At 38.9% G+C, this 25902-nt stretch overlaps 1 protein-coding gene, 1 non-coding gene and 1 pseudogene across 4 annotated transcripts in view; 1 reads left to right on the top strand and 2 right to left on the bottom strand.

Moving 5' to 3' along the window:
• Window positions 1–23581, top strand: part of EPB41L4A (erythrocyte membrane protein band 4.1 like 4A) — a 255671-nt gene extending 232090 nt beyond the window's left edge. Inside the window, exons 18-24 of one of the 2 annotated variants that reach the window (XR_001903629.2) lie at window positions 2055–2174; window positions 15235–15282; window positions 15860–15928; window positions 17153–17263; window positions 17434–17515; window positions 21139–23308; window positions 23419–23581. Coding sequence is in view for 1 of the 2 variants with exons in the window: in XM_021939596.2 (XP_021795288.1) it covers window positions 2055–2174; window positions 15235–15282; window positions 15860–15928; window positions 17153–17263; window positions 17434–17515; window positions 21139–21267 (559 nt within the window). In the remaining variant the exon portion in view is untranslated. Of the gene's footprint in view, window positions 1–2054; window positions 2175–15234; window positions 15283–15859; window positions 15929–17152; window positions 17264–17433; window positions 17516–21138 lie in introns of both variants that reach the window. The other variant, XM_021939596.2, reaches the window with a different exon arrangement.
• A 1009-nt stretch (window positions 23582–24590) lies between these two features.
• Window positions 24591–24723, bottom strand: LOC116275143. The gene has a single exon (XR_004184102.1). It is a non-coding gene; the product is annotated as a small nucleolar RNA SNORA13 (small nucleolar RNA).
• A 342-nt stretch (window positions 24724–25065) lies between these two features.
• On the bottom strand, window positions 25066–25697 carry LOC116274941 (annotated as a pseudogene). The gene has a single exon (XR_004183797.1). The product of XR_004183797.1 is annotated as an uncharacterized LOC116274941 (transcript).
• Between the last annotated feature and the right edge of the window lie 205 nt (window positions 25698–25902).

Here is a 25902-nt window from a genome sequence, read left to right as displayed (position 1 = left end):
AACTGCACAGTGATTTCATTCAGAATGAAAGCTGCATCCTAAAAGACTCCAGGGTTAGGAGTTAGGAGACCTGAGTTTTGTGTCCAATCCTGGGCCCAGCAATCCACGTGTGGGTTCCTGTAGGAAGGGAGATGCCACCTTGCCAGTGCGGCACCTTCCCTGTGATTGTCTCTTCCTAACCCTGACCCCTCGGTCCTGGGGGTGTCCAGGACTGTTCCCCTACCCGCAAGCCTGGTGCGTTTCTGACTGTCACATGAACACAGAATGGCTTGTAGGTGTAGGTTCTGGCTACAAAAATGTGTGTCTGTGTGTTTACAGCACACACGGGTACCAACGTGCCATTTTCAAATAGGAGTGTTTGTTTCAAAGAATGATTAATAATTATGACCTCATAGTCATAGAAAACTATAGTCATAGTCATAGAAAACTATGATCTCATAGTTTTCTTCAGTTATTTCTAATATTAAGGTCCATAGCAGTATATGTTCAATTTAAATTTACTCTGTGTATGCAATGAGAGAAAGAATTATGCTCTTAAATCTGTGAAAAATACCATGACGGTATCCTGTTAATCTTCAAATAATAGTCTATTAAAAATGAAAACTTTAGTGAGGAAATACATACACTTCAAAGGCTTGGAGTATGTTACAGATAATTTTTTGCTTAGCACAATTCTCCTTTAATCTAGAGAGATTTAAACAGTTTCTTCCTCACAAAGTGCTGTTCTTTTCAACTTGAATTTTCTTTACATTATGTCTAAGTTATATGTGAAATGAATATTTGTCACCCATCCACTGATTCGCACCTGTAAGCAAATCCAGATATCCAGCCCACAGTCTATACTAAGTGCTATAACAGAGGAACCAAAAGACATCTGTTCAGAGAAAGAAATGCCTCCAAGCCTGCCTGTTCTTTTTACTTTTGTCTCGAAGCAGTTATGCTCATGCAGTGGCTGTACTGGGTGAGTACCTGGCAGTTCCATGCTGCTCTCTATACCCTGGGAGATGAACACTCTGGAGCAGCTTTCTGAAGAGCTTACATAAATTAGAAGTTAAATATTCAAATAACAGGTGTTCAGTTTGCCAAAAAAAAAATGGCTTCACCGCATCATTGTTGTGCATTCGAGACAGTATTTCACGTAAATTAAGTACTCCTCCTCTTCCCCCAATAGTGCACCTCATTATCTGAAAGACTTGATACATCGGAAGTCCAAAATTTCTGCAGGTTGAGCGTGGTCCATGGGTTTTGTTAAGTCTGTATCATGCTTTAGAATTGGTTGCAAGACTTAAAAATTAGAAGAGTTCACTTTAAAAATCCAGATTTGGGGATTATCTTGTTTTTAAAAAATGAGAGGATTTGGTAACACTGTTCTGTGATCTTACATGTCAAGCACCTGTGCTTCCAAGTCTTTCCCACCTTTCTCTTTTCCTCATTTTCATTCCTTCCCCGGCCACATGCAGCATCCAACTGTCATTCCCTCTTAAATGTGTGAGCAGCCATGATGAGAATGGTGTATCTTATTCAGCTAATACATTATGCCACCATATTTAACTTTTTGTATGTCTAGATTTCTATCTTAAAAAATGGGAATTATATTTGGCACCTATTTTTGATGAAAACCTTGACAATTAGTATGACTTTTTAAGAGTATTTCAAAGTAAAACCATTTATTACTCTTTTGACAAGCACATTTAAAATCATGATTTTGTTTCATCGGTTAAGATTGGCTGTATAGCAGACACCAAAGTTTCTTTAGTCAAAACTTAGAAATGTTTAAATTGAATTTTTGATACATGTCATTTTGCTAGAAAATTAGAATCAGAAGTCTGCAAATAACATGTATTTACATATATAATGAGTATTGTATACTTCTGTGTGTTTATATGTACTTACCTACATATAGATGTATTAATTCAGTTAATATGCATCTTTAGCTATAAATGATCGTAATAAAATTTCTGCTGCTTAAATAACATTTAAAAGCAAGTTTAGGATGAAGCTAAAATGCACCATCCAGGTAGATGTTAACTTCAGATGCATGGCTTTCCTTTCAGAATACGGCAGGAGAATGATATGATTGATTCAGCGCCTCAGTGGGAAGCTGTATTAAGGAGACAAAAGGAAAAAAACCAAGCCGACCCCAACAACAGGCGATCCAGACACAGATCTCGTTCGTATGTGGACTCTTTTTATACCTTGATTCAAAAACACTGAATTTGAAGTAGCATGTGGATATTCAGGTCTTCTAAAGTGTTTTAGTTCAACTAGGATTATTTCATTGTTTATTTGTCATATTTACCTTCTAATATTTGTGACATTTATTAGCCATGTTTGAAGCCATAGAAGTTGAAGCACAGTCAAAACAAAATGTCATGCAAACAAGGCCCTCAAAGCCATATTTTTGTTTTGTGTTGTTTCTTAACCAAAGTATACATTTACCTGAATAGATAGGAATAGTCTCCTTTGTTGTAGAGCCAGGCTGCTGGTGAAATACCTGCTGCTTCTCTCAGTTTGAGTCTGCACAATTCTCTGAAGCCTTGTTCCAGACTGAACCAGATGTAGATATCTTCCCATCAAAATACCATTTGCGAACAGTAGTCAGTGAGTGATTCATTACACCTCATTGTTGGAATTTGCGTGCTCCTTCTGTTGCTAGGCAACGCCTTGTGTGAGCACAATTGCACCCTAATGGTGTGATTGCCAGTCCCCCAAATTAATTGTCTTTGAGCTGGTAAAGTTTCTGTGAGCGTGTGTTTTAAATCTGAGCATTATCAAGATTTAGACGCCTTACTCCCACTCCATTTGCCAAACCATGGCTCACCTTTTTAAAGTGAGCCAAGACTAAGTACAAATCCTTTTGTGATGGTGGGTGGTTAGATGTCTGGTGTTGATTACTCACAGGGGGAGGAATTAAGTCCAGTTGCGTATGATAAGGAAATGAAACGATGTTGGGTAGTGGAGGTGGAGACTGCGTAGGTAGGTAGGGAGCTCTGAGGGAGCCAGGCAGGAGGGTGACAAGAGGACAGCTGTGAATGCCACATCAGGTTAAAAGAGATTAGGAAAGAACTCCGGAGTGTACCAGGGGGTTCACACCAGGACCTTTTGTGCTGTGGGACACTAAGGACACTTGTCAGTCTTAGATGTTTACCTTTCAATTAGAAATTAACCCCGTGTATATGTGTATGTATTTTATCAGTAGTGCATCATTGTGAGTGATGACTTTCTTTTGTAATAGAAAACCTGCAAATAGTCACTAAACCATGTACACCCTTACAGATGTATTAATTACTCTGTAATTTTTTTTAGCAACCTAATTAAATTAGTGGTCAATTTAAAGCAGAAGTTAATGAAAATTTCCTTTGTTGTGATAGCACCTTCCCCCAACTCCATTAAAAAAAAAAGGAAGTTTAGATATGAAAGAATCAGACCTCATTGAAGAAGTTTACTCAAAAGGCACAGAACCCAAGATTAGATCCGGCACAGTCATGGGTAAATCTTTTGCCACCACATTTTTACCTTTCCATGTGGAATCATTTTCTTTGAAGGACTTGTTATACACAAGGTTTGGCAACTTGATATTAAATCTTAAAACAGCATTCAGTTTTTATAACTATTTCTAAAGCATTATGAGTTCAATTAAATGTCAGTAGTACAATTAATTTATTTAAAAAGGAGAAAGTAAAATAAAATTAGAAAAAAATCCTATATGTAAGTTTTGAAGAAGCTAAAAAACATTCCTAGAAAAATAGTAAATAAATGGAACCATTCATTTGTAAATAAAAATTGGGAAATAGAATAAAGTTGTTATTACTATAATTCAGTTATATTATAGAGCAAATATTTGTAGTGGGCCTGGAAATTTAATCATTTTTTAGTCGAGTAGTCTGAGGTTCATTTAACAACCTTTAAAATTGAGGCAATTTGAGGTGAAATTTACATACAGTCAAATCCTCTCATGTGTACTATTTAATGAATTTTGACAAATGTATCAATAATCTATCCATCTTGCCAGTCAAAATATAGAATATTTCCATAATCCAGAAAGTTCCTTCATGCTCCTTCTAGTCAGTGCCCACACTCACAACCAACTGCTGTTCTGATTTTTCTTTTTTCTTTTTTCTCTGTCACCCAGGCTGGAGTACAGTGGCACAATCTTGGCTCACTGCAACCTCTGCCTCCCAGGTTCAAGCCATTCTCCTGCCTTAGCCTCCCAAGTAGCTGGGATTATAGGCACCTGCCATACCACCCAACTAATTTTTCTATTTTTTCTATTTTTCTATTTTTAGTAGAGATGGCCAGCATGTTGGCCAGGCTGGTCTCAAACTCCTGACCTCCAGTGATCTACTGGGCTCAGCCTCCCAAAGTGCTGAGATTACAGGCGTGCACCACTGCACCTGGCCCTCTGTTCTGATTTCTATGATTAGTTTTTCTCTCTTGTTGAACTTCATATAAATGTAATAACACAATACATACTCCTTTAAAACCTTGCTTCTTTCACTCAACATGTTTTTGAGCTTCGTCCATGGTATCAGTGGTTATTTAAATTTTTTGTAGAAATGCACCGCAGGATTTTTATCCATTCTCTTCTTGATGGACATTTGAATTGTTTCCAGTTTTTGCCATTGTGTTATAGACATTCTGTACAAGTATGTGTGTGGAATCTGTTTTCTTTTGCTTTGGGCAAATACCTAGGAGTAGAATTGCTGGATTACAGGGTATTTGCAGGTTTAATTTTGTAAGGAACTACCAAAATGATTTCCAGAAAGGTTGGATCATTTTGTACCCCACTAACAAGATATGAGAGGGTCTTGTTCTGCCCCAGTTCTTGCTAGTATTTGAGTTTGTTGCTGTGTTAATTTTCGTCATTCTACTAGGCTCGAAGTAGACATTCCATCGTGGTTTTAATGAGCATTTCTTTCGTGGCTAATGATGTTAACCACATTTTTGTGTGCTTATTGGTTATTCATATATCTTCATTTTTGAAGTGTTCAAATTTTTTGTCCAATTTAATTGGGTTTGTCCTTTTTATTATTCATCTGTAGGTTATTTATGTATTCTGGATAAAAGTTCTATTTCAGATATCCATATTATGAGTGAATACTTTCTCCCAGGCTGTGGTTTGCATTTTCATGTTCTTAACATTGCTTTTTCATGAGCAGACTTTTTAAATTTTGATGAAGACCAATGTATCAGTTTTTTCATTTCTAGTTAAGGCTTTTTTTTTTTTTTTTGAGACGGAGTCTCGCTCTGTCACCCAAGCTGGAGTGCAGTGGTCGGATCTCAGCTCACTGCAAGCTCCACCTCCCGGGTTCATGCCATTCTCCTGCCTCAGCCTCCCTAGTAGCTGGGACTACAGGCGCCTGCCACCTTGCCCAGCTAGTTTTTTGTATTTTTTTAGTAGAGACAGGGTTTCACCATGTTAGCCAGGATGGTCTCGATCTCCTGACCTTGTGATCCGCCCGTCTCGGCCTCCCAAAGTGCTGGGATTACAGGCTTGAGCCACCGCGCCCGGCCCTTTTTTTTTTTAAATCTTAAGGAGTATTTGCCTACCCCATGGTCACAAAGATAGTCTTACATCTTTTTCTAGCAGCTTTATAGATTTTGCTTTTATACTTAGGTCTGTGTTCCATTTAGAATTAGTTGTTGTATATGGATGAGTAGAGATTGAAAGGTTTGTTTTCCTGTAGTCTATCCAGTTCCACCACCATTTTTGAAAAGACTTTTCATTAAAATGCCTTGTGGCCTTTGTTGAAAAAGAATTGACTGCTCACATGTGGGCCAATTTTGTTTCATTGATCTATTTGTCTATCCCTAAGCCATCATGTTGTCTCAGTTACTGTAGCTTTATGGTAAGACTTGAATAAGGCAGTGTAAATTCTCCAACTTTTGCTATCCCTCTCCCCTTTCTTTTCAAGATTGTTTTAACTATTTTATTAGGACTTTTGCATTTCTGTCTAAATTTTTGAATCAACTTGTCAGTTTTTACCGCCTTCCCCCAAAGACTTTTGACTGTGATTATGTTGAATGTATAGATCAATTTTGAGAAAACAAATACCTTATTCATCCATTTGTTTTTATCTTCTTTCAGCAATGTTTTGTAGTTTTCAGTACAGAATAATTCATTTTGTTACATTTCAGAAAATGTATTTTTCAGTTGTTTTTTAGTATATAGAACAAATGATTTTTAAAAATACTGATGCTACATCTTGCCACCCCATAAGCCTTGTTAAATTCACTTATTAGCTCTAGAAGCTTTTGCGGGGGTGGGGGGCCGTTTCTTAGGATTGTCTACAGTTACAATCATATTTGTGAACAGTTCTCCTTGAGTTCTAGTCTTTCTGTCTTTTATTTCTGTTCCTTCCCTTATTATACTGGCTAGATCATGTAGTACAGTGTTGAGTTACAATGTTGAATACAAGTGGTAAGGAAGCAGACATCCTTGACTGCTCCTTTTCATAAAGGGAGAGCATTCAGTTTGTCACATTATATATGATGCTAGCTGCACAACTGAGAAATATCCCTTCTATTTCTAGTTTGCTAAGAGTTAGTGAAGAGTTTTGATCATGAATGGGTCTTGAGTTTGATTACAAACTTTTTCTGCATCTGTTGAGATAATTGTTATATGGGTTTATTGTGTTCGTGGAGGAATTAAATGGATTCAATTTTGAATGATACATCCTTGCATTCCTAGGATAAGCCCCTTGTGGTCGTGATATATTTTCCTTTTAGTATGTAGCTGGATTCTACTTGGCATTACCTTGTTAAGATTTTTTTCTTTGTTTTTGTGAAAAATTGATCTGTAATTTTCCTGTAATGTCAGGTTTTTGGTAAAAAGATTATATTGGTCATTTAAAATAATTTGAGAACTATTCCTTCTTCCTCTATTTTCTGAATGAGTTAATATAAAAGCATTTTTTTCTTCCTTAAATATATAATTCACCAGTGAAACAATCTTTGCCTGGAATTTTCTTTGCGGAAGGTTTTAAATTACAAATTCAATTTCTTTGGCAGATATTGAGATATTCATATTTTATACTTATGTGTAGGTTTTAATAATTTATGCTTTTAAAATATTTCATTTTTATCTAAGTTGTCAAATCTTTCAGCAAAAATTTGTTTATAATTCATGTGCTTTTAACATCTGTGAAATCTGTTGTGATATCACCACTTTGATTCCTGATGTTGGTGATTTGTGTTTTCTCCTCATTTTTGTTTTTTATTTATTTTTTTCAGAGAACAATTTTAGATGTTGCTTTTTCTTTGCTATCTGTTGTCTGTTTCATTGACTTTACTTTTTATTCTTTTTATTTTGTCTTTTACCTGCTCCTTTTTTTTCATCTTCTTAGGATAACATTTATCTTAAACCTTTCTACTTTTGCAATATAAGCAAAAATTTCTAAATTTCCCTTTCAGTCATGCTTTAACTATATCTCACGTGTTTTTGACATTGTTTTTATTATGCAGTTCAAAATAATTTTTAATTTATCTTGTCATTTTTTTGATGATGGCATATTTCGTTGTGTGTTTAATTTCCAAGTATTTCCAGATTTTCTACAAATATTATTGTTATTCTAATTTAATTCCATTGTGGTTAAAAAAAATTCTGAACAGTTTTAATCCCTTGAAATTTATTGAGACTTGTTTTAAGGCCTAGCATATGGTCTTCAATGATGAATAATCTGTGGACTCAAGAAGAATGAGGAGTCTCAGTTACTGGGTGTTGAATAGATGCAGTTAGCTGATAGTGTTCAGATTGTGTCTTTTTTTAATTTCTTTACCTACTTTTCAAGTAGTCATTGAGAGAGGGATGTTAAAATATACAACAGTGATTGTGAGTTTGTCTGTTTTTTCCTTTAATTCTGTCAGGTTTTGCTTCAAGTTATTTTGGAGTTCCGGTGTCAGGGGTATGCATATGTAGGTTTTTTTCCTTCCTGGTGAACTGATGACCCTTCATTCTGGTAATACTCCCTTCTCTGTGTCCACTACACATGCACACGCATAAATTCTACCATATCTTCTTCATGTTTACTGTTTGCATGGTATATCCTTTTAATCCTTTTACTTTAGGCCTAATTATGTCTTTATATTTAAAGTCCACCTCTTGTAAACAGTGGACAGTTGGTCTTTTTTTTTTTTTTTATTATTTCTAGCCTCACAATCCCTTTTACGTTGAATGTTTAGCCTGCTGGCAGTTAACATAATTATTTGTATTTTGGGATTTAAGTCTGCCATCTTGTTCTTTTTTCTGGTTTATTATGCCTGTTTTTTGTTGGTTTGTTACTCCCTTCCTACTTTATTTTGTGTGAATTGAATATTTTTTGATACTCCATTTTATTTTCTCTACTGATGTCTTACCTATACTTTTATTATTTTTTTACTTATTGCTTTCTCTCTGTATGATTCTTATCAGTATGGTTCCTTATCACACCCTAAGATTAATATTGTAACATTTTATTTAAAATTTAGAAACATTGGAAAAATATAGCTCCTTTGTGCTTGTCCTTTGTGCTATTGTCATATATTTTATTTTTGCCTGTTAGAAGCCTCATATTAAAATGTTAATGTATCTTTGCTTAAACAGTGTGTTTTTATATAAAGAAATTAAGAGGAGGAAAAACATTATAGTTACTGTGGTAGGAAGAATAATGACCCCTGAAATATGTCCATGGCTTAATATCCATAATGTGTGAATATATGACCCTAAATGGCAGAGAGGAGTTAAGATTGCAGGTGGAATTAAGGCTGTTGTTAATCAGTTGACCCTCACCCAGAGATATTATCCTGGATTATCCAAGTAGGCCCAAAGTAATCATAAGTTTCTTAAAAGTGGAAGAAGAGGTGACAGAAGAGGAAGTGTTTCAGTTTGAAACGGACTCAACCTGCTGTTGCTGGCTTTGAAAATAGAGGAAAAGGCCTGAATGAATAAATGTGGGCAGCTCTAGAAGTTGGAAAACACAAGAAAATGAATTTTCCCTTGAGTCTCCAGAAAGGAATGCAGCCATGCCAACACCTTGATTTTAGTCCAGTAGGACCTATGTCAGATTTCTTACCTGATATGGCCAAAGTGCATTTAAAGTAGAAAATACACACACACACACACACACACACACACATATATATATGTATGTATTTATGTGGATAGTAGTTCATTTAGAAGTTGCTGGTCGGGCATGGTGACTCACACCTGTAATCCCAGCACTTTGGGAGGCCAAGGCAGGCAGATCACCTGAGTTCAGGAGTTCAAGACAAGCCTGCTCAATGTGGTAAAACCTTGTCTCTACTAAAAATACAAAAATTAGCCAGGTGTGGTGGTGGGTGCCTGTAATCCCAGCTACTTGGGAGGCTGGGTCAGGAGAATTGCTTGAACCTGGGAGGTAAGGTTGCAGTAAGCTGAGATCGTGCCATTGCACTTCAGCCTGGGCAACAGGAGTGAAACTCCATCTCAAAAAAAAAAAAAAAAAAAGGTTGCTCTGGTGGGTAAAAAGCAGATTGAGAAAGAGGAAGAAAGGAAGCAGGAAAGCAATTAGAAAACTTACAGTGGTCAAGGTGAAATGGCTTTAGCTCAGAAAAGATGGTGGTGGTGAAATGAAGAGAAGTAGATGAATGTGCATTTTGGAATTAAAGCTGACAGATTTGTAGTATGAGCGGTATTATGGATGACGTTGAGTTTCTGAACTGATCCACTGAGTGGGTAGCATGCTGTTTTACTGAGATGGGAAGGGATGGGCCAGGATTGTTTTTGGAGGAGAGAATCAAGATTTCTGTTTGTTAAGTTTGAGATGCCAAGTAGACAATTAATGGAAATGTCAAGTGGGCAACTGAATAAAAGTGTTATAACTCTTAAGGATGATGGATTACTTCACATAGCACACACTGAGCTCTGTCCTTTATTTGAGCTATGACTGTTAAAAGCCTGAGATGTATTGACAATTAATAAAACACCTGCTGGGTGCTGTTGTTTGCATTGTGGATCTTCAGCTTATTACCTGATCCCCATGAGTTTCCATTTCTACAACACTCATGGTACCATGCTCTTAGGATTTTGCTGAGCATTAAGTGAGGTCGTGCCTGTGTTACAGCGTTTATTAGTAAGTTCCCCCAGGTCTTAGTTCTTCTCTAGAAACACTGCAAGGTATTTGTGTTTTTCCTTGAGATGAGGAGGTGGTGAGAAATGAAGAGAGTAGAGTAAGGCAACTCACATAAAGTCATTAGAGACTAGAATTTGGTTGTGTGAGGATTTAGGAACCACTACAGCTTTCTTTAAAGTGGAAACATGAGCTTGGCGTGGTGGCTTGTACTCCCAGCTACTTGGAAGGCTGAGGAGGGATGATCACTTGAGGCCAGGAGTTCAAGACCAGCCTGGGCAACATAGTGAGACCGCATCGCTTAGAAAAAGTGGAAACATGGCTAGGGCAGTATTCAAGGAAAGCAATCAAAATTATCTTTCAGATATATATATATATATATAAAATATAGAAAATATTTTAAAATATATGTACTGTATAAACATATATATGTATATTTGGCATTTCAGATGTACAGTAAACCACTGATCTCTCCATTACTCCCATATTCTTAAATTCCTACTGCAGTATATGTAAATTATGTATCCATTAAGGGTCAGAATGTTATGATACATCATTATTCATTTTTGTGTTTTATCCCCAATAAATAGCTAGAAAATCAATTCATTATTAAATACCGGAGACACAGAGTAGTATAAAATACAAAACTGTTTTCTACTAAAAAGCGTTAAGCTGAAATATGATTAGATCTCCTCTGGTAAAACATTGGGAAGTACAGTTCTATTTAGTACATTTTTCAGCTACAGTTGATGTTTATCACTAGGAAAAAAGCTTTGTTGAACCTGCTTTTCTACATGAGTGAACCTTTACTCAGCAGGATATTTGGAAGAGACATTAAAGTATAAACAATAGTTTGCTAAGGTCAAACCTGGGTGCAAGAGAAGGCTCGTGCTCCCTCTGGTGGTGATAATATCTTACTATTTTAGTGAAAAGTACTGATACTGTGGAAGATGAGGCTGTCGGGGTGATGTTCTCAATTACACACAAAACATGTAAGTCTGGTGCGTTAAGTGAAGATATAACATGAACCCCCACCCCCAACCCAAAGTGCCTCCTGAGCGATCTTAAGCAGCTAAGTTGTTCATCTCATTGGCTTCCTAAGACTTCTTTGATTTGGAGGGGGAGGGAGAAGAGTAAGACATCTAATTAGATTTATTTTAACCAGTCAGGAATGTGACAAAGAATGACTGGGATATTTGTTAGGAACTTTGAATTCCTTAAATAAAGATGTTTTGTAAATGTACACATTTTCAACTCTAAATTTCCTTTCAGAGGAGTGATCAGTATAAAGAAGGACAAAAAAAAAAAAAAAAAAAAAGTAAAAAAAGTGAAAAAATTTTAAAAAAAAAAAAAAAAAAAAAAAAAAAAAAAAAGTAAAATACTGCCATATTTTTTAGTATAATATACAAAATATAGTAAATATATTATTAGATAATGTATTGCCCATAGTATACTTTTAGATAATATAGTTGAATAGTTTGAGGACTATATAAAATGATTATATGCAGTGATGGAGTTTAAATCCTTTGTAGATTTATGATATGTCTGTTTTAGGGTTTTGGAATAAGGGAAGTGATTTGTGAATGATGTGTCATCAAACTAATTTATCTGATTAAAGTGGAATATTTGTATGTGGAGGAGGGATGCTTTTGAAAAATACTGGACTAATACTGGGCTGCATGATTATTTTCTATATAAGTCGTACCTTTGGATAACTTAGGGTTCTATTTCCTTTCCTTAGGAATTTATTTGGAGAGTTTAAGTAAAACATCGGCATAATTAAGTGCCTCAAATTAAGAAAAATGACTGCTGAAATTCCACAGCTTTCTAAATCCACACCAAGCTGCAGATCATGAATTCATCCTAAATTATTGATTAAATGTGTGCAGATGTAAGCATAAAAATAATACATTCCTCATTAACAAGCAGCTTGTGTTGACATTTGTGAAATCACAGGTGGTCTAGCAATCAGAAAATTAGCATTTTTTAAGCTTTGGAACTTTTCCTTGCCTTAAACTGTTTGAAACTACTGGCCACGTCAGAACTTAGTTTATTTAAAAATATGACTTTCATGGTGCTATAGAACGTAAAGATAAAGACTAAACTCCTTAATCTTTTAGGACCAATGTTTATGGCTAGAAGGACTGATGATCTCATTCAGCTTAAGATAACATTTCTCAGGCCAGGTGCAGTGGCCACGCCTGCAATCCCAGCACTTTGGGAGGCTGAGGTGGGCGGATCACGAGGTCAAGAGTTTGAGGCCATCGTGGCCAACATGGTGAAACTCCGTCTCTACTAAAAATTAGCTGGGCGTGGTGGTGCATGCCTGTAGTCCCAGCTACTCGGGAGGCTGAGGCCGGAGAATGGCTTGAATCCAGGAGGCGGAGCTTGCAGTGAGCCGAGATGGGGCCACTGCACTCCACCCTGGGTGACACAGAGAGACTGTCTCAAAACAAAACAAAACAAAAAAAAACAAAAAAGAAAAAAACAAAGATAACATTTCTCTAATTCTTCTGAGATGGGAATGAAAAGCATTTCCTGTGGAATTACAATCACAGTATTTTAAAAAAACAAAACAAAACATGAAAACACTCTTATTTTTTTCCTGATAACTAAGGTAAGAAATTCTCCTGGCTTAAGAAGATCAGAAAATATAGAAAAGCATAAATAAGAAAATAAAATTACCTGCAATACCAGCATTCAGACATATCCACTGTTACCATGTTATCAGTTTTTTAATGTATTGTTCATAGTCACTGTCTCTCACCCCTAGGCCGGTTATCATGGGGTGTGTGTCCTCCTGGCCACTCATAACTTTTCTCATTCTCCCCATGTCCGCCCTAAAAGCATTCAGCTTTGAATTGCATGCCCTCACATGATACCACTCACCACTTCCGGTAATTGTCATCAACTGCACCCTGGGTCATTTTCCTCATTCTTTTAAGATTGAGTTTCTGCTTTACTGTCACTCTCTCCAGCACTATTCCAGTACTCACATAATGGATCTTTATAATAACTTGGCTTCCACTACCCAACCACAGCCACTGAATTCCTAGGTCATACCCTTAATCAGTGGTTTTCCAACTGGGGGCAGTTTTGCTTCCAAGGGGACATTGTCTACAGACATTTTTGGCTGTCACACTGGGGAGGTGCTACTGGTGTCTAGAGGGTAGAGGCCACAGGTGCTACTGATCATCCTGCAGTGCACAGGACAGCCTCCTACAACACAGAATTAGTATGGAAAATGTCAGTCGGGCCAAGGGTGGGAAACCCTGCTGTAACTAGAAGACAGCTGATATGTCCACTATCATACCTTCCTGAAATAAGAATAATGATCAGTAGAATAGCTTCCTAACCTGGATATTATGGAATACTTCAGACTCTTGGTTGACCGTGAGAAGTAGATCCTGGGGTATAGTCACAGCTGAACCATCATTCTGTCAGAGTGGAATAACACCTTAGTGCTTTTTAATATTAGCACCTTCTCTGACAGTATCATTTAATGGGGTTAACATATTATCTAGTAAATCAGACCAACCAAATGTAGGAAAGGCAGAGTCCATATAGGACACCAAGGAAGCAGTTTCTATGATTTTTAAGAAACATACCATTTTTTTTTTTTTTTTTTTTGGCACAGGCTCTCGTTCTATTGCCCAGGCTGGAGTGCAGTGGTGTGATCTCGGCTTACTGCAACCTCTACCTCCCAGGTTCAAGAGAGTTTCATGCCTCAACCTCCTAAGCAGCTGGAATTACAGACACATGCCACCACACCCAGCTAATTTTTTGTATTTTTAGTAGAGATGGGGTTTTGCCATGTTGGCCAGGCTGGTCTCTAACTCCTGACCTCAAGTGATCCACCCTCATTGGCCTCCCAGAGTGCTGGGATTACAGGCTTGAGCCACCATGCCCAGCCTAATCTTATTCTTATAACAAAGAACATGTACATTTAACAATACCATATTTGGTCTGAGACCAACATTTCATCCCTTTTTCCTTTCATGTTTTGTCTCATCCTGAGTTGATTAAAAAGTCTTTATAGACAGATCATTTTTTCCCCCCTGCACAAAGGAAAAGCCATTTGGTCAGTGGCGGGAAAGTAGCTTAGTGTATTCTGTAGGTTCAGAAAGCCCTACCAGAATACCACAGTGGTGCCCTTATGAACTGAGAAAAATGAAAGCATTAATGATATCATACACTAAAAGCAATATTGAGGCCCCCAAATGCTAATGCAGATTAATCACATAAAATTCCATAGGATCGGTGGCTTTTAATTGTTATTTGTTCTTTCTTTTGGCCTATTACTCGATCTCTGTTCTCTTAAAGGGACCGACCAATGAAAGCTTATTTTCTCACTATGAAGAAAAATCATTGTGTCAACAATTGCAGAGATAATAGATTACTAGTATGCGTTGCTACAGTGGGAGTAATAGTTGATACTACAGAGAGTACAAACACTTGAATGCTGACTGAAGTTTTCATTCTAGGAAATTAAAGACAGTAGTATAATATCTACTCACATACTTCTTGGAGAAAAGATTTGCAGAGTCAATAGTTGGGGATGGAGAAGGGCGTAAAGAGGGTGGCAGCATGAGCCAAGGCCACAAATAGGTCCTAGCATTTGCTGGCCCAAGTTTTGTTGCAGAAATGCAACACCAGATGTAACGTGAAAGATGGGTCATTGGTACAGTCTGCCATCAGGGCCAATCCCACCAGTTGCTTTCTCCTTGTAGTGGTTGCTTCTTGTAAGTAATCACAGATCATGTTGGGACTTTCTAGAATCAGGATGAGTTCTTCTTTTACCATTACTTACAAATATCTGGAAAGATCAGAAACAGACGCCCTGAATCATCCTTCATTGTACAGTTACCACTGGAGGGGGAGGCATATGGCCCTGCAGTTCTGAGGTCTTTCATTAAATGAAGCTCTGGTTATCACTAGGTTTTATGATTTTCCTTCAGCAGCAGTAGCAGCAATTTAGCTGCTGGTGTCTTTATACTACCCATCACAATGGCTGTCCCTGTCCAGTCTTTCCTTGTCTGTTCTCAGCTGGCAAATAAGAACTTCACAGTCTGAAAACTATTAAAGTTAGTTATTAGGTTGTGAGATGAAGCATGTTCGTAGAGATGAATGTTATTTTCTCTATTTATAGGAGAAGCCCCGATATCCAAGCAAAAGAAGAGTTATGGAAGCACATTCAGTGAGTAATAGTTTTTCTTTCTCATTGTTTTAAAACCCATGTAGTTTTAATGCAGTTGGAAGAAAGACTGCTGGTAGTGAGAGGCAGCCTCAGCGTGATGCCTGCCAAAGCCATTGCCACCGTGTGTAGCAGGCACGGGGAGCACATGGTCATGGTGCCTTACCATATCAGAGCCTATCTACAGGCAGCCCTGACACCTCCTCACCTTGGGTCATTTAGTCTCGCCTCTAAATGGACCCCAGACAGGCCAATAGTTTACAAATAAATACCAAGGAAAACAAATCCAGAAGAAAAAAGACACCCACCACAGGGGAGAGAAGCAGATCTTTTATAGGGAAATGGGGAATGGCTGGAGTCTGAACGTAGAAAAATTGAAAGAACACAAAAGAGCTACAGAAAAGGTTTTACCCCTCCTATTTTTCCTTGAACACATTTTTAGTTTTTATAAATTTGTATTGGTTTTACTAACACTGTTTTGGGACAAGGTTAGAAAGGGAAAACTCAGCTGCCAATTGTGAAAGATACTAGCATTTATACCAGCACCACAACTATCATTTTCTTGCTTATTCCTTTACAGAAAGGAACTTGTGGATCCATCCGGATTGTCAGAAGAACAATTGAAAGAGATTCCGTACACTAAAATAGAGTGAGTGCCTTTGAAAATCTTCTCACAAAAGCTTTATTAGTGCTTGTGAGTAATCCATTCTAATTCTTCAGTTGTGTTCCAGGCAGTGCTTTAATTTGTCTTTACATTTTAATCAAAATTAGGTGACAGTAGCAAAAGAGGAAGAAAAGTGTGTATTAAAGCTACTTATTCTACACTATAATCACTATCATGTCTTGTTAGCCACCTCTTTGTACATGGTAGGTACAAGGGGGCTTTTCCTGATTAATGTCAGTTTCGAAATAAATTCTGAGATTCTCATTGATAAAGTTTTTTATCCATTATTTTACACCAAGAGAATTATGTTGACCATAAAACTCTCATATGAGCCCAGTCCAATTTCTGGCATAGAAGCAGCACATTGAACAGGCTTCATGAAAGCACAGCAGGAGTCCCTAGTCACCAGTGTAAGAGGAGCCATACCTGTTGGCTGTGCTTTCTGCCTTGCCAGAACTTGGTTAAGAGAAAGTGAGTGCCTGCTTTGTTCCCCTTCTGCAGCTATGCTGCTTTCCCACCACAGTTAAACAGCAGGTTGGTACACCCCAGCCACCCTCTGTCCCCCTCTTCAGGTCAAAGATTTGAATATTCATTTGTTTTTAATTATTAAGGTATAATCAACAAATAAAATGTGTGTATGTTTACAGTGTACAATGTGATGTTTGGATATATGTATACATTGTGAAATGCTGAAATCAAGCTAATATATCTATCACCTCACATACTTTTTTTTTTAATGGAGAGAACACTTAAGGTCTACTTTCTTAGCAGTTTTCAAGTGAAGAGTGAATTCTTAATGTTAGTAGCTAGGACAGTGGACCAACTTTTTCCATTAGGAATGCCATTTTGTCTGCATTATAGATTTTGTTTTCTTCCACGCTACTAAAAAGAATTCCACTGTGAGGAATAATTTCATTTAAAATTTGGTGGTTAAAAAATATACATACACACACACATATATATACACAAATATATATACACAATATATACACAAATAACTATAAAGAGCTTCATTTTCACATATGGTCAAGGGAGCATTTTTCTTGTGAAATTTAAGTCACTCAGGCTTTCAAAGCCTAGAGGAGTCAAGTTCTTTTTAAAACTCTGAAAGTTGCTATTCTTTTGCGGTTTCAATAGTAAGGAAGAACTCCTACTTTTCCTCTTCTGACTTTGGGTGTTTGTTCCCATTTTTTTTGGTTGCTTGTTCAGGACACAAGGTGACCCAGTCCGCATCAGGCATTCTCATTCGCCACGAAGTTACCGGCAGTATCGCCGGTCCCAGTGTTCAGATGGGGAGCGATCAGTTCTCTCGGAAGTAAAGTAAGTGGGCAGGCCAGAGCCATCACCATCATGGCTCCAGAACAGTGCAGTCGAAAAGAACTTTACTTGCTCATGGAAATGTTTTATATGTACACTGCAGTACTCTTCCAACTTAATTTCTGATTCTAGGTACTGTTCCAGTCACTAATTCTAAAACTCATTCTCTGCAGTTCAAAAACAGATCTTGTACCACCGCTTCCAGTGACTCGTTCTTCGGATGCTCAGGGTTCTGGGGACGCTACAGTTCATCAGGTTAGTAATAGTAAGGTTTGAAGAAGGTGTTGTATTGATGACAATTTTGAGAAGCATTTTGTGTTTTGGAAAGTTCCTTTGGGGAGGTAGGGCAGGCAGTGAAACCTTAATGTCATTCTGAGATTCTGTATTTTAAAAGAACGTGTAAAAATCATGGAAGGAAAAGTGCATGATCAAGAACCTTGGTACAATCTGGGAAGAGTTAGGAATAACAGGTAGAGGTAGTGGGGCAAAGCTGACGATAATAAAGATTGTAAGATTGTTTGGAGCCAGAATAAAGAAACAATTGTTTCACTAATTAAAAAGCAACAATAACAACAGGTATTTTGAGCCAGAGAAACAAAGAGAAAGTGACAGACTCACATTGTTAACTAATAGCAGACAGAAGAATTACTTAAGTCCTGTTTTATTTCTGTCTTTTCCATCACAATTACTTTCATTCTGGAAATGTTTTTAAAATGTAGTTAAAAAGGAATTCAGAGACAGAACACCTAGCTGCCTTAACAAAATCACTTTAACACTTAGCTGAATTTGATAATCAGGGGAACACTGTGGCAAACATAGTTCAGGAAGGGTTTCATACCACCTCTCATAATGTATTTTTTAATAAGATGGGAAAAAATGTGGGCTGAATAAGACAGTTGGATGGATTTATATCTGGTTAAACAACCACTGTAAAACTCTAAAAACAAAGTTGATGTGTCTGATGGATCAGGGTCAGCCCATTGTTCGTCGTGTTGTGGTTTTCAGTGTCGTTTGATCATGGATCCTTTAGAAAAGCCAGTTGTATCTACTGACTCTCATCCCAAAATATGCATGTAAGCACATGTACAGTTTTTGGATCACGTAAGAAGCCTGACACCAGCAGTATCTATCATGTGTGGCCCTTTTTGTTTTTATCAATGACTGGAGCAAGGCCTGTGCTAATTTAAGTTAGGTTCCCTAGATAGATTCTGAAATGGAAATCTGCATGCAGGAAGCTTGTTAGAAAGTGCCCACGGGATCCACACTTGTTGGGGAGAAAGTGAAAGACGGGTTTGGGCAGAGTCAAGAGCTGATCCCACAGGGAGCTCTAGAGTTGAGATGGCTCTTCAAATTCATCCTACCGTGAGACATGGGGGTTGAACCTTTACACATTCACACTCACCCCATAGAAATCACTGGGTAAGGGATGTTCTGGGAGGGGGGTTCTCTTCAACTGAGGGCAGTTCCTGGGGAGGGGCTCAGTTTTGAGCTACATGGCAGGCAACACTCCCAGCAGCTGGAGAATGAATGCCTCAGTCTAGAATTGAGGTCTGCGTGGTAAACAGCTTCTACTATAATCTGCGTAATATTTGATGAGATCAGCCTGGGAGAGCTAATAGGTTGTCCAAATAGACATTTGGTTTAAAGTTGACAGTACTTTTTCAAAATTATATTCATGATTAAGTTTAGGCTTTGCATTCTGACTGACCTGAATAATTTGTGTTTCATCTCTGCATACTACTTGTGTAACTTTAATACTGCTAAACTTCTAAGCCTCAATTTTTATACAGTGTAGATAACCTACCTCCTATGGTTATTGTGATGATTAATAAGCACTTATCATTTTTGTTTTGTTTTGTTTTTTGTCTTAAATTTTAGTTGGTTTCAATACAAGTAGTAATTTTTATTTCCACTCAGGAATTTAAAAAACTTACACACATTCTAAGTTGGAAGAATAGCTTTCACTTTGCGGGACACAAGAACTCACATGCATCTTCTGATCAGTGGCACTGATTCTAAGCCTGTCTCCAGAACACTTCTGATTTTGAATTCAGTAAATATCCAGTGAGCCCATCTAAGGAATGTCAAGCACTGGTCTGAGCAATCAGCAAACCATGGCCTAAGGGCCAAATCTAGTCTGCTGCCTTTGTACAGCCCAGAAGCCAGTAATGGTTTTTACACCTTTAAAGGGTTGTTTAAAAGCAAAACAAAGTAACAGTAACATGTGACACAAACAGGATGTAGTTTACAGTCTGGCTCTTTATAAAAAAGTTTGATGGCCCTAGCCTAGACGTGGAGGCACAAAAGTAAACAGTTAAAACAAATAGGAGTATGCATTACAAAGAAATGCCTGAGCTAGAGGAGCAACAAAGTGACCTCACTTTGCATGTTTACGCTGTTCAGAGAAGGCCATCTCAGAAAGTGGCATTTAAAGCTGAGACCTGGCAGGTGAGGAGCCAGCCATGTGAGTGGCTGCAAGGCTGATGTAATCAGAGTGAGGAACATAGGGAAAATGCTGACTCTGGAGAGGGCCTGGGTATTTGAGGAGCTGAAAGACCAACATGCACTGAGCATGAAGGGAAAGGCAGATAACACAAGGCCTTAAAGGCTGTGGGAAACATTTGGATCTTATTGTTTTATTCCAAGTGCTTAAAGGAAGCCACTCATCTCATCGGCTGCCATGCGGAGAAGGGGCTGGAGTGACCAATGGAATCTAGAAAGGTGCATTTCCTAATGCAACTTTTAAGTTCTAATTTCCACCACAATGCCACCAGAGTTCTGGCAGTGACCTGCCCTACACCTCACCTTGCCTTTTCACGCAAAGGCTGCTAAGAATGGGGAAGAATAGCAACTTAATTTCTTAAGGTCTGCAGAGTGGACAGATTCAATCCTAGACAAACAACATAGTACTTATTTCAGGTCCTCTCCTAGCAATCTTTTCTGGTGATTCTTCTGCTATATTTTCCTCTCACATTCACTGGTGTCCTCTTCCGACCTCTGGCTATCCAGAAATCTTCCATCCCAAATAGACTGGTTCATACTTCCCATGACAGGCAGAATAATTATTCCATCAGTGCTTTTTGAATGTCAGTAAAGGAACAGATTAAAGGTAACTGTATTTTAAAAGAGGGATTTTTTTTTTTTTTTTTTAGCTCAAACAAATCTCAAAATAGATTGGGACAGTGTAGCCCATTATTTGTGGGCATATACATTTGGGGAAGGAAATATGCTTGCCAGCCTGAGACACTAACAATGTTAGGCCATCTCTTGGAAGTAACAGCAGGAGGGGTTTGCGTAAGAAGGAGCAGATGTGAGTTAGTGTCATTCTCAGAGCCTCCACCTGTGATGATGGGAGATGTGTAAAACCTAAGTTTTACAAAGTAGTGGATGTGGTGTCCAGGCTCTGGTAATCAGCTGCCCTGTTTCTCCATACGAGACAAGTGATAGGGGCTCACAAGACATTGTTCCATTCATTGACTGCTGAAAATAAAATCAGGGGATTATAAATTGCCTCCAACTCTCTCCCCATCACTATTCTGTTTGCAAAAGTGAGAAGGTTGAGAGCCTGGTTTGGGAATTATTAACAAAAGTAATGACAGATTTGGGTGAATTATGCCTAATATTCATGAATAAAATCGTTATGAATGTAAATGTCAGACTAACTTTGTATATTAAACAAAGATTAAATACAAACTTTGTTTATTTTGCACAACTATTTAGAGGGAACATTTATTGAATAGCTTTTGGTATTATGAAACTTTTGAATTAACTCAGTATCTTCAATTTAAGAGCAGCTTGGTTTCTGATGTAATTAAAATACTTCATTTGGTTGTTTTCTTCTGAATCTTTCTGTATTTTTCAAATATATTTTATTTTAGAGAAGAAATGGGTCTAAAGATAGCCTGATGGAAGAAAAACCTCAGATATCTCCAAACAACCTGGCTGGAAAACACACAGCAAAAACAATAAAAACTATCCAAGCTTCCCGCCTCAAGACAGAGACTTGATCCTAATGAAGGGTCAAGGGTAGGGGTGGGAAGGTTGTGTGCATCACTGGTACTTTCGAAACTGTGAAATAGATACCTTGATTCAAATCTCAGACCTGCGAGTATTTCAGCATAAGACAATGTTATATTTTGCTTTTTTTTTTTTTTTTTTTTTTTTTGAGATGTTACCACTGTCGCCCAGGCTGGAGTGCAGCAGCACCACGTCAGCTCACCACAACCTCCACTTCCTGGGTTTAAGCGATTCTCCTGCCTCACAGGCGTGCGCCACAATACGTGGCTCTTTCTGTATTTTTAAGAGACAGGGTTTCACCATGTTGGGGGCTGGTCTCAAACTCCTGACCTCAAGTGATTGGCCTGCCTCAGCCTCCCAAAGTGCTGGGATTATAGGCATGGTTTAACTACAGCACAGTCGTGCTGAAGTACCTTTTTGTTTGAACTGGAAGAATAAGTATTTTGTAAAAATTCACTTGAAACCACATTTTCGTTTCTGGAACAGGATAGCAATCATTCATTTCTGACTATGTTGTGTCTGTGTCCACCACAACCAAGACCAGATGCATCTGATGAACGTTCTGGAAATCTGAACTGCAACTAGCCTGCTGTGCAATAGTACAAGTGGGAGGACGTCTTCCCAGCTCTGGGTTGGTTCTCAAGTAGCGCCCAGATGCAAAAGGACTGAGGCATCACTTCCAGACTGCAGATATTTTTATTCATATAGTTCTTTATAATACTGTATTTTGTGGTGTTAATTTCCACCAGTTATTTACAAATGATGTAAAAAGCTTTGTTTTAAGTGTTAATTTCTAAAGTGTTCTTGTCTTGTGTTTTCAGAAGTCTATGTGGATTTCAGTTGATCCCTCACCCCAAACCTCAAATGATCTATCCACCCTGCTTGGCCATCTAACTCACCTGCTCTCCCCAGTGACTATTTTGGACCTTTCCTCTCCATAGATGACTTTGCAGTCTACGGGGAAAATACTTACACAGGATGTCTTACATCTCCCCCTTTCCACATACAGTTCTCTCCACAGCTGCCAGCAGCCCTAACCTTTTTGTCTCTCCGCCTGTGCTTTGGATGCTCTCTCCCAGCCTTTTCAGGATCTTTGTATCTCCTCCTCCTATATTAATGTATTCAATCATTCTCTCAGCTAGATCCTTGCTACTTGGTTTTAAACTTAAAACTAAGACTAAAGAAAACTATCTTTCATAACTACAACCCCCTACCCTCTAGCAACTGATTTTCCTCTCATTCTCAGCCAATCTTCATGCAAGGAGTTATCTTTAGTCATTGCCCTCAATTCAACTAATCCGTATCTTAAGTGATTAATATCAATCACTGTGTCACTTAATCCCAGGGAGAATTTTTAGGACATTCTTTTGCTTCTTTAATGTAATCCTATTTTGCTCCTACCACATACTGACCACCCTTTCTAGCTTATCATGCTTTACCTTGCCATTAGTGGAGTTTCTCTAACTTCAAACCCTCGGCCCTCTTCCTCTACCCCGGGTAGATACCATTTATACCCATGGCCTTAAGGTTTATTTCTGTAGTTTAGACTACCGAGTAATGTGCTACTGCAAAAAGACCATTTGGATTTCTTAAAGGTAATTTAAGAATTCAGCTGTTTAAATGCTGCTCCCCAACTGGATTTATAGTCATTATGCTCATCAGTGTGCAAGCTCGACACCTAGCAGTTATGGACACCTCCACTATTACCAAGTCTAGTTGGCTCTGTCATCGAACTATAAACAATTTTATTTCACTAATTTTACTAGTGCAAGATGGTCTCTTGCCTAGACAACAATAAGCAACCTAGTTCAACTACCTTTTTTTGCAAATCTGATTTTCCACCATGGACTTATCTTGCTTTAATAAAGCCAGAGGGAGCCTGAAGTGGTGTGTCTGGCTTCTTTACCTACCTCTTCAGCCTCATTTTGTAACACTCCCACCTCCCATAACAGCCATCTTACATGCCTCAGTAAACAACTCAATTCTGAAACAAGGCACTGAAGAGGGAAAGCAGCCAAAACTGTCACAAAAGTAAGTGGACTTATGGTATCTTTTTTCTAGCCCAAGCCTCTGCATGTCATTTCCCCAATTTTGCCTTGTGAAAAGTATGACACATACCTTTGGTCTCAACTCTTTCTCAGGTTTCCCCAAGAAAATCCTATCATGGAACTCATAGTGAAGTTTTACATGTGATGACATTCCCTCCACTCAACTTTGTTTCCAAAGGGAAGAACTGTGTTGTGCTCGTCATCGTGTTCTTAGCTCCTAGTACAGTGCTTTCAATAAATTTTTTGAATACCTGAATACATTATTTGTTGTTTCTTGCAAAGTGAAGGCAGAAAATATGCCAATATTAAGTGTACAATCTAGTTGGAGGGAAAAAATGTATGCATTGGGTGCAGTAAAGCACACCTGTCACTAGAATCAGTCTAGTTCTCGCCACGATTTTTGAGTCACTGGAACAAAGTACATTTCTCTTTGGGCCAAACACAAGCTATTGTAAGGCTATTAATTATGGTGACAACAGTGAAAACTGATCAAAAAAGAAGCCCTCCTCCCTTATAACTTTTTAGAAACAGCTATTTCTGGCAGTTAATCACTTAAAACACAAATGTCAAAGTGCATTAATATATTTATTCACATCCTCACTGTCTTAAGTGTGTATTTACAGACTCCAACAGGCAGTTACGTCAGAAATCCTCAGACTCCCGGCAATTTCAAATGAGCCAAGCAACTCTTGTGAAGACCAAATTTTCAAACTCTTCACCAAGGACATCCTAAGAGAAAAAATAAAGTACTCAATTCGGCAGCAGATATTTTTGTGTAACATTTTAATCAAGAACTTGGTAATTAATATGTCTGCGATTTGACAAGTTTTTAAAAAACTCAATGACTACACATAAAAACAATTCTTAAGGGATCCAGAATGCCAGTACTATGCGTATTTATTTCCCTGGGCTTCTCAGGATGTATCAGCAAAACTTTCCCAAAAATAAGCTGTGGAGGCTGTCCCATTTGTTAACTCACCTAAACAGCTACAGACGGAGCAACACTACGAATGTACCACTAACATTAACACTCACTAGAGAAGGAGCCCCAATCTAAAAGGTGATAAAAATTCCCATTACAAAGTGCTTTATGACATATCACCCTACCTTCTGGTCACCTTTGTGCTCCCAGATGGTATTGAGCTAGCAGCAGTCTACACTTCAGGCATCCATCTTCCACCTGAACAAAAATTAAAACTGGTTAAGACAAACCATACACTTGTGGCTGGCGGGGTCAAGATCACGCGTGTAAATGTAAAAGCAGCAACTGTTACTTATGCAGCTCCTACACCAAAGATACCAAATTCAAGGGCAGGAAAAGGCTGCAAAGCGTTTAATTTACGCCTTTTTTGACACCACATTCACTAGTTTCCAAAGTGAATGGGCAACACAAAGGCTGACACTGCGCGAGGTCGGCTCTACGACATAAGGTTGCTGACTGGCTGACAGTAATCTTCTGATTACAGCCTAAAAACGAACAATACATTTCAGAGAAATTTTCTCACTATTTAAAATCCGACTTAGTAATGAAAAGTGAAATGAGATGCGTTTTAAATGGCGACTCGTCTCGCACCAACGTGAAAACTCATCTGCAGGGTAGGTGATCACTCCCGCCCAGTACCGCATTTGGAAACAGCCGTCGCCAGACCCTCTGCTTTTAAGTTATTTTACCCGGGGGCAGGGCAGGCATAAAGTCAGTTATACGGTAAGGCCTTTTCACTAACGAAAATAAAACCAGGCTTATCTGGAGAACTTCCTGGCATAGTCGATGATCTAAACACAAATCCACCAGCTCCCCGTTTCCAAGCTTGGGAACGCAGGCGCGAGGCCAGGCCGCTTACCCTTCACGCGTTCACGGCCCCGGACACCTCGGACACGGTCCGGCCGCCGCAGTCGACTCACCAGACTCAGGGTGGCCGCGTTCCCCTGCCCGGCGCCCCGGCGTGAGAGACCACGCGGCCACAGCCAAGCGCCATCCCGGAAGACCCAGCGCAAAGACCACAACAAGCTCGCACCAAAAGGAAGAAAGACCGACCTGCCGTCCCACAATCCTTTTCTAGAAGTGGAAGGACCCACTGTCCGAGGGCGCGAGGGGGGAGCGAGCTGTACCATCGGCCGCTGCACTCTCGCGAGACGCCGCCGTGTGGCCGGAGGGAGAAGTGCCAGTGAGGGACCGAGGGGCGGGGCGTGTCACCAAGGGAAAGAGGAGCCTGGGTTCTCAGCCTGAGTCACCTCTGCGGTTTTGTGACCAGTTCTTTCCATAGAGGAAGTATCCAGACGCCCCCGCCCCCGCCCACCCCGCCCAGGGTCAAGAGCATATTGTCAGTGCTGGCAGCAACAGGAGCCCAAAGGACTTTAGACCACGTGTTTTGGGACCGACAGAATTCATGTCTCCGGCTGAGGAAGAGCAGGGTCATTCATTCGAAAGATATTCAGTCAGCACTTACTATGCTCCAGGCCCTGACCTGAGTGCCTGGGAATCAGATGTGGGTGAGCCAGGCAAGGTTCCTGTGGTACATTCTGCTTGGGTGAGAAGGCCACTGACCAGGTGAGCCCGGATGCTGAAATTCCACAATG

Source organism: Papio anubis, chromosome 5 (assembly GCF_008728515.1).
Source record: "Papio anubis isolate 15944 chromosome 5, Panubis1.0, whole genome shotgun sequence".
NCBI classification, from domain to species: domain Eukaryota; kingdom Metazoa; phylum Chordata; class Mammalia; order Primates; family Cercopithecidae; genus Papio; species Papio anubis.
This window is presented reverse-complemented; position numbering and strand designations above follow the sequence as displayed.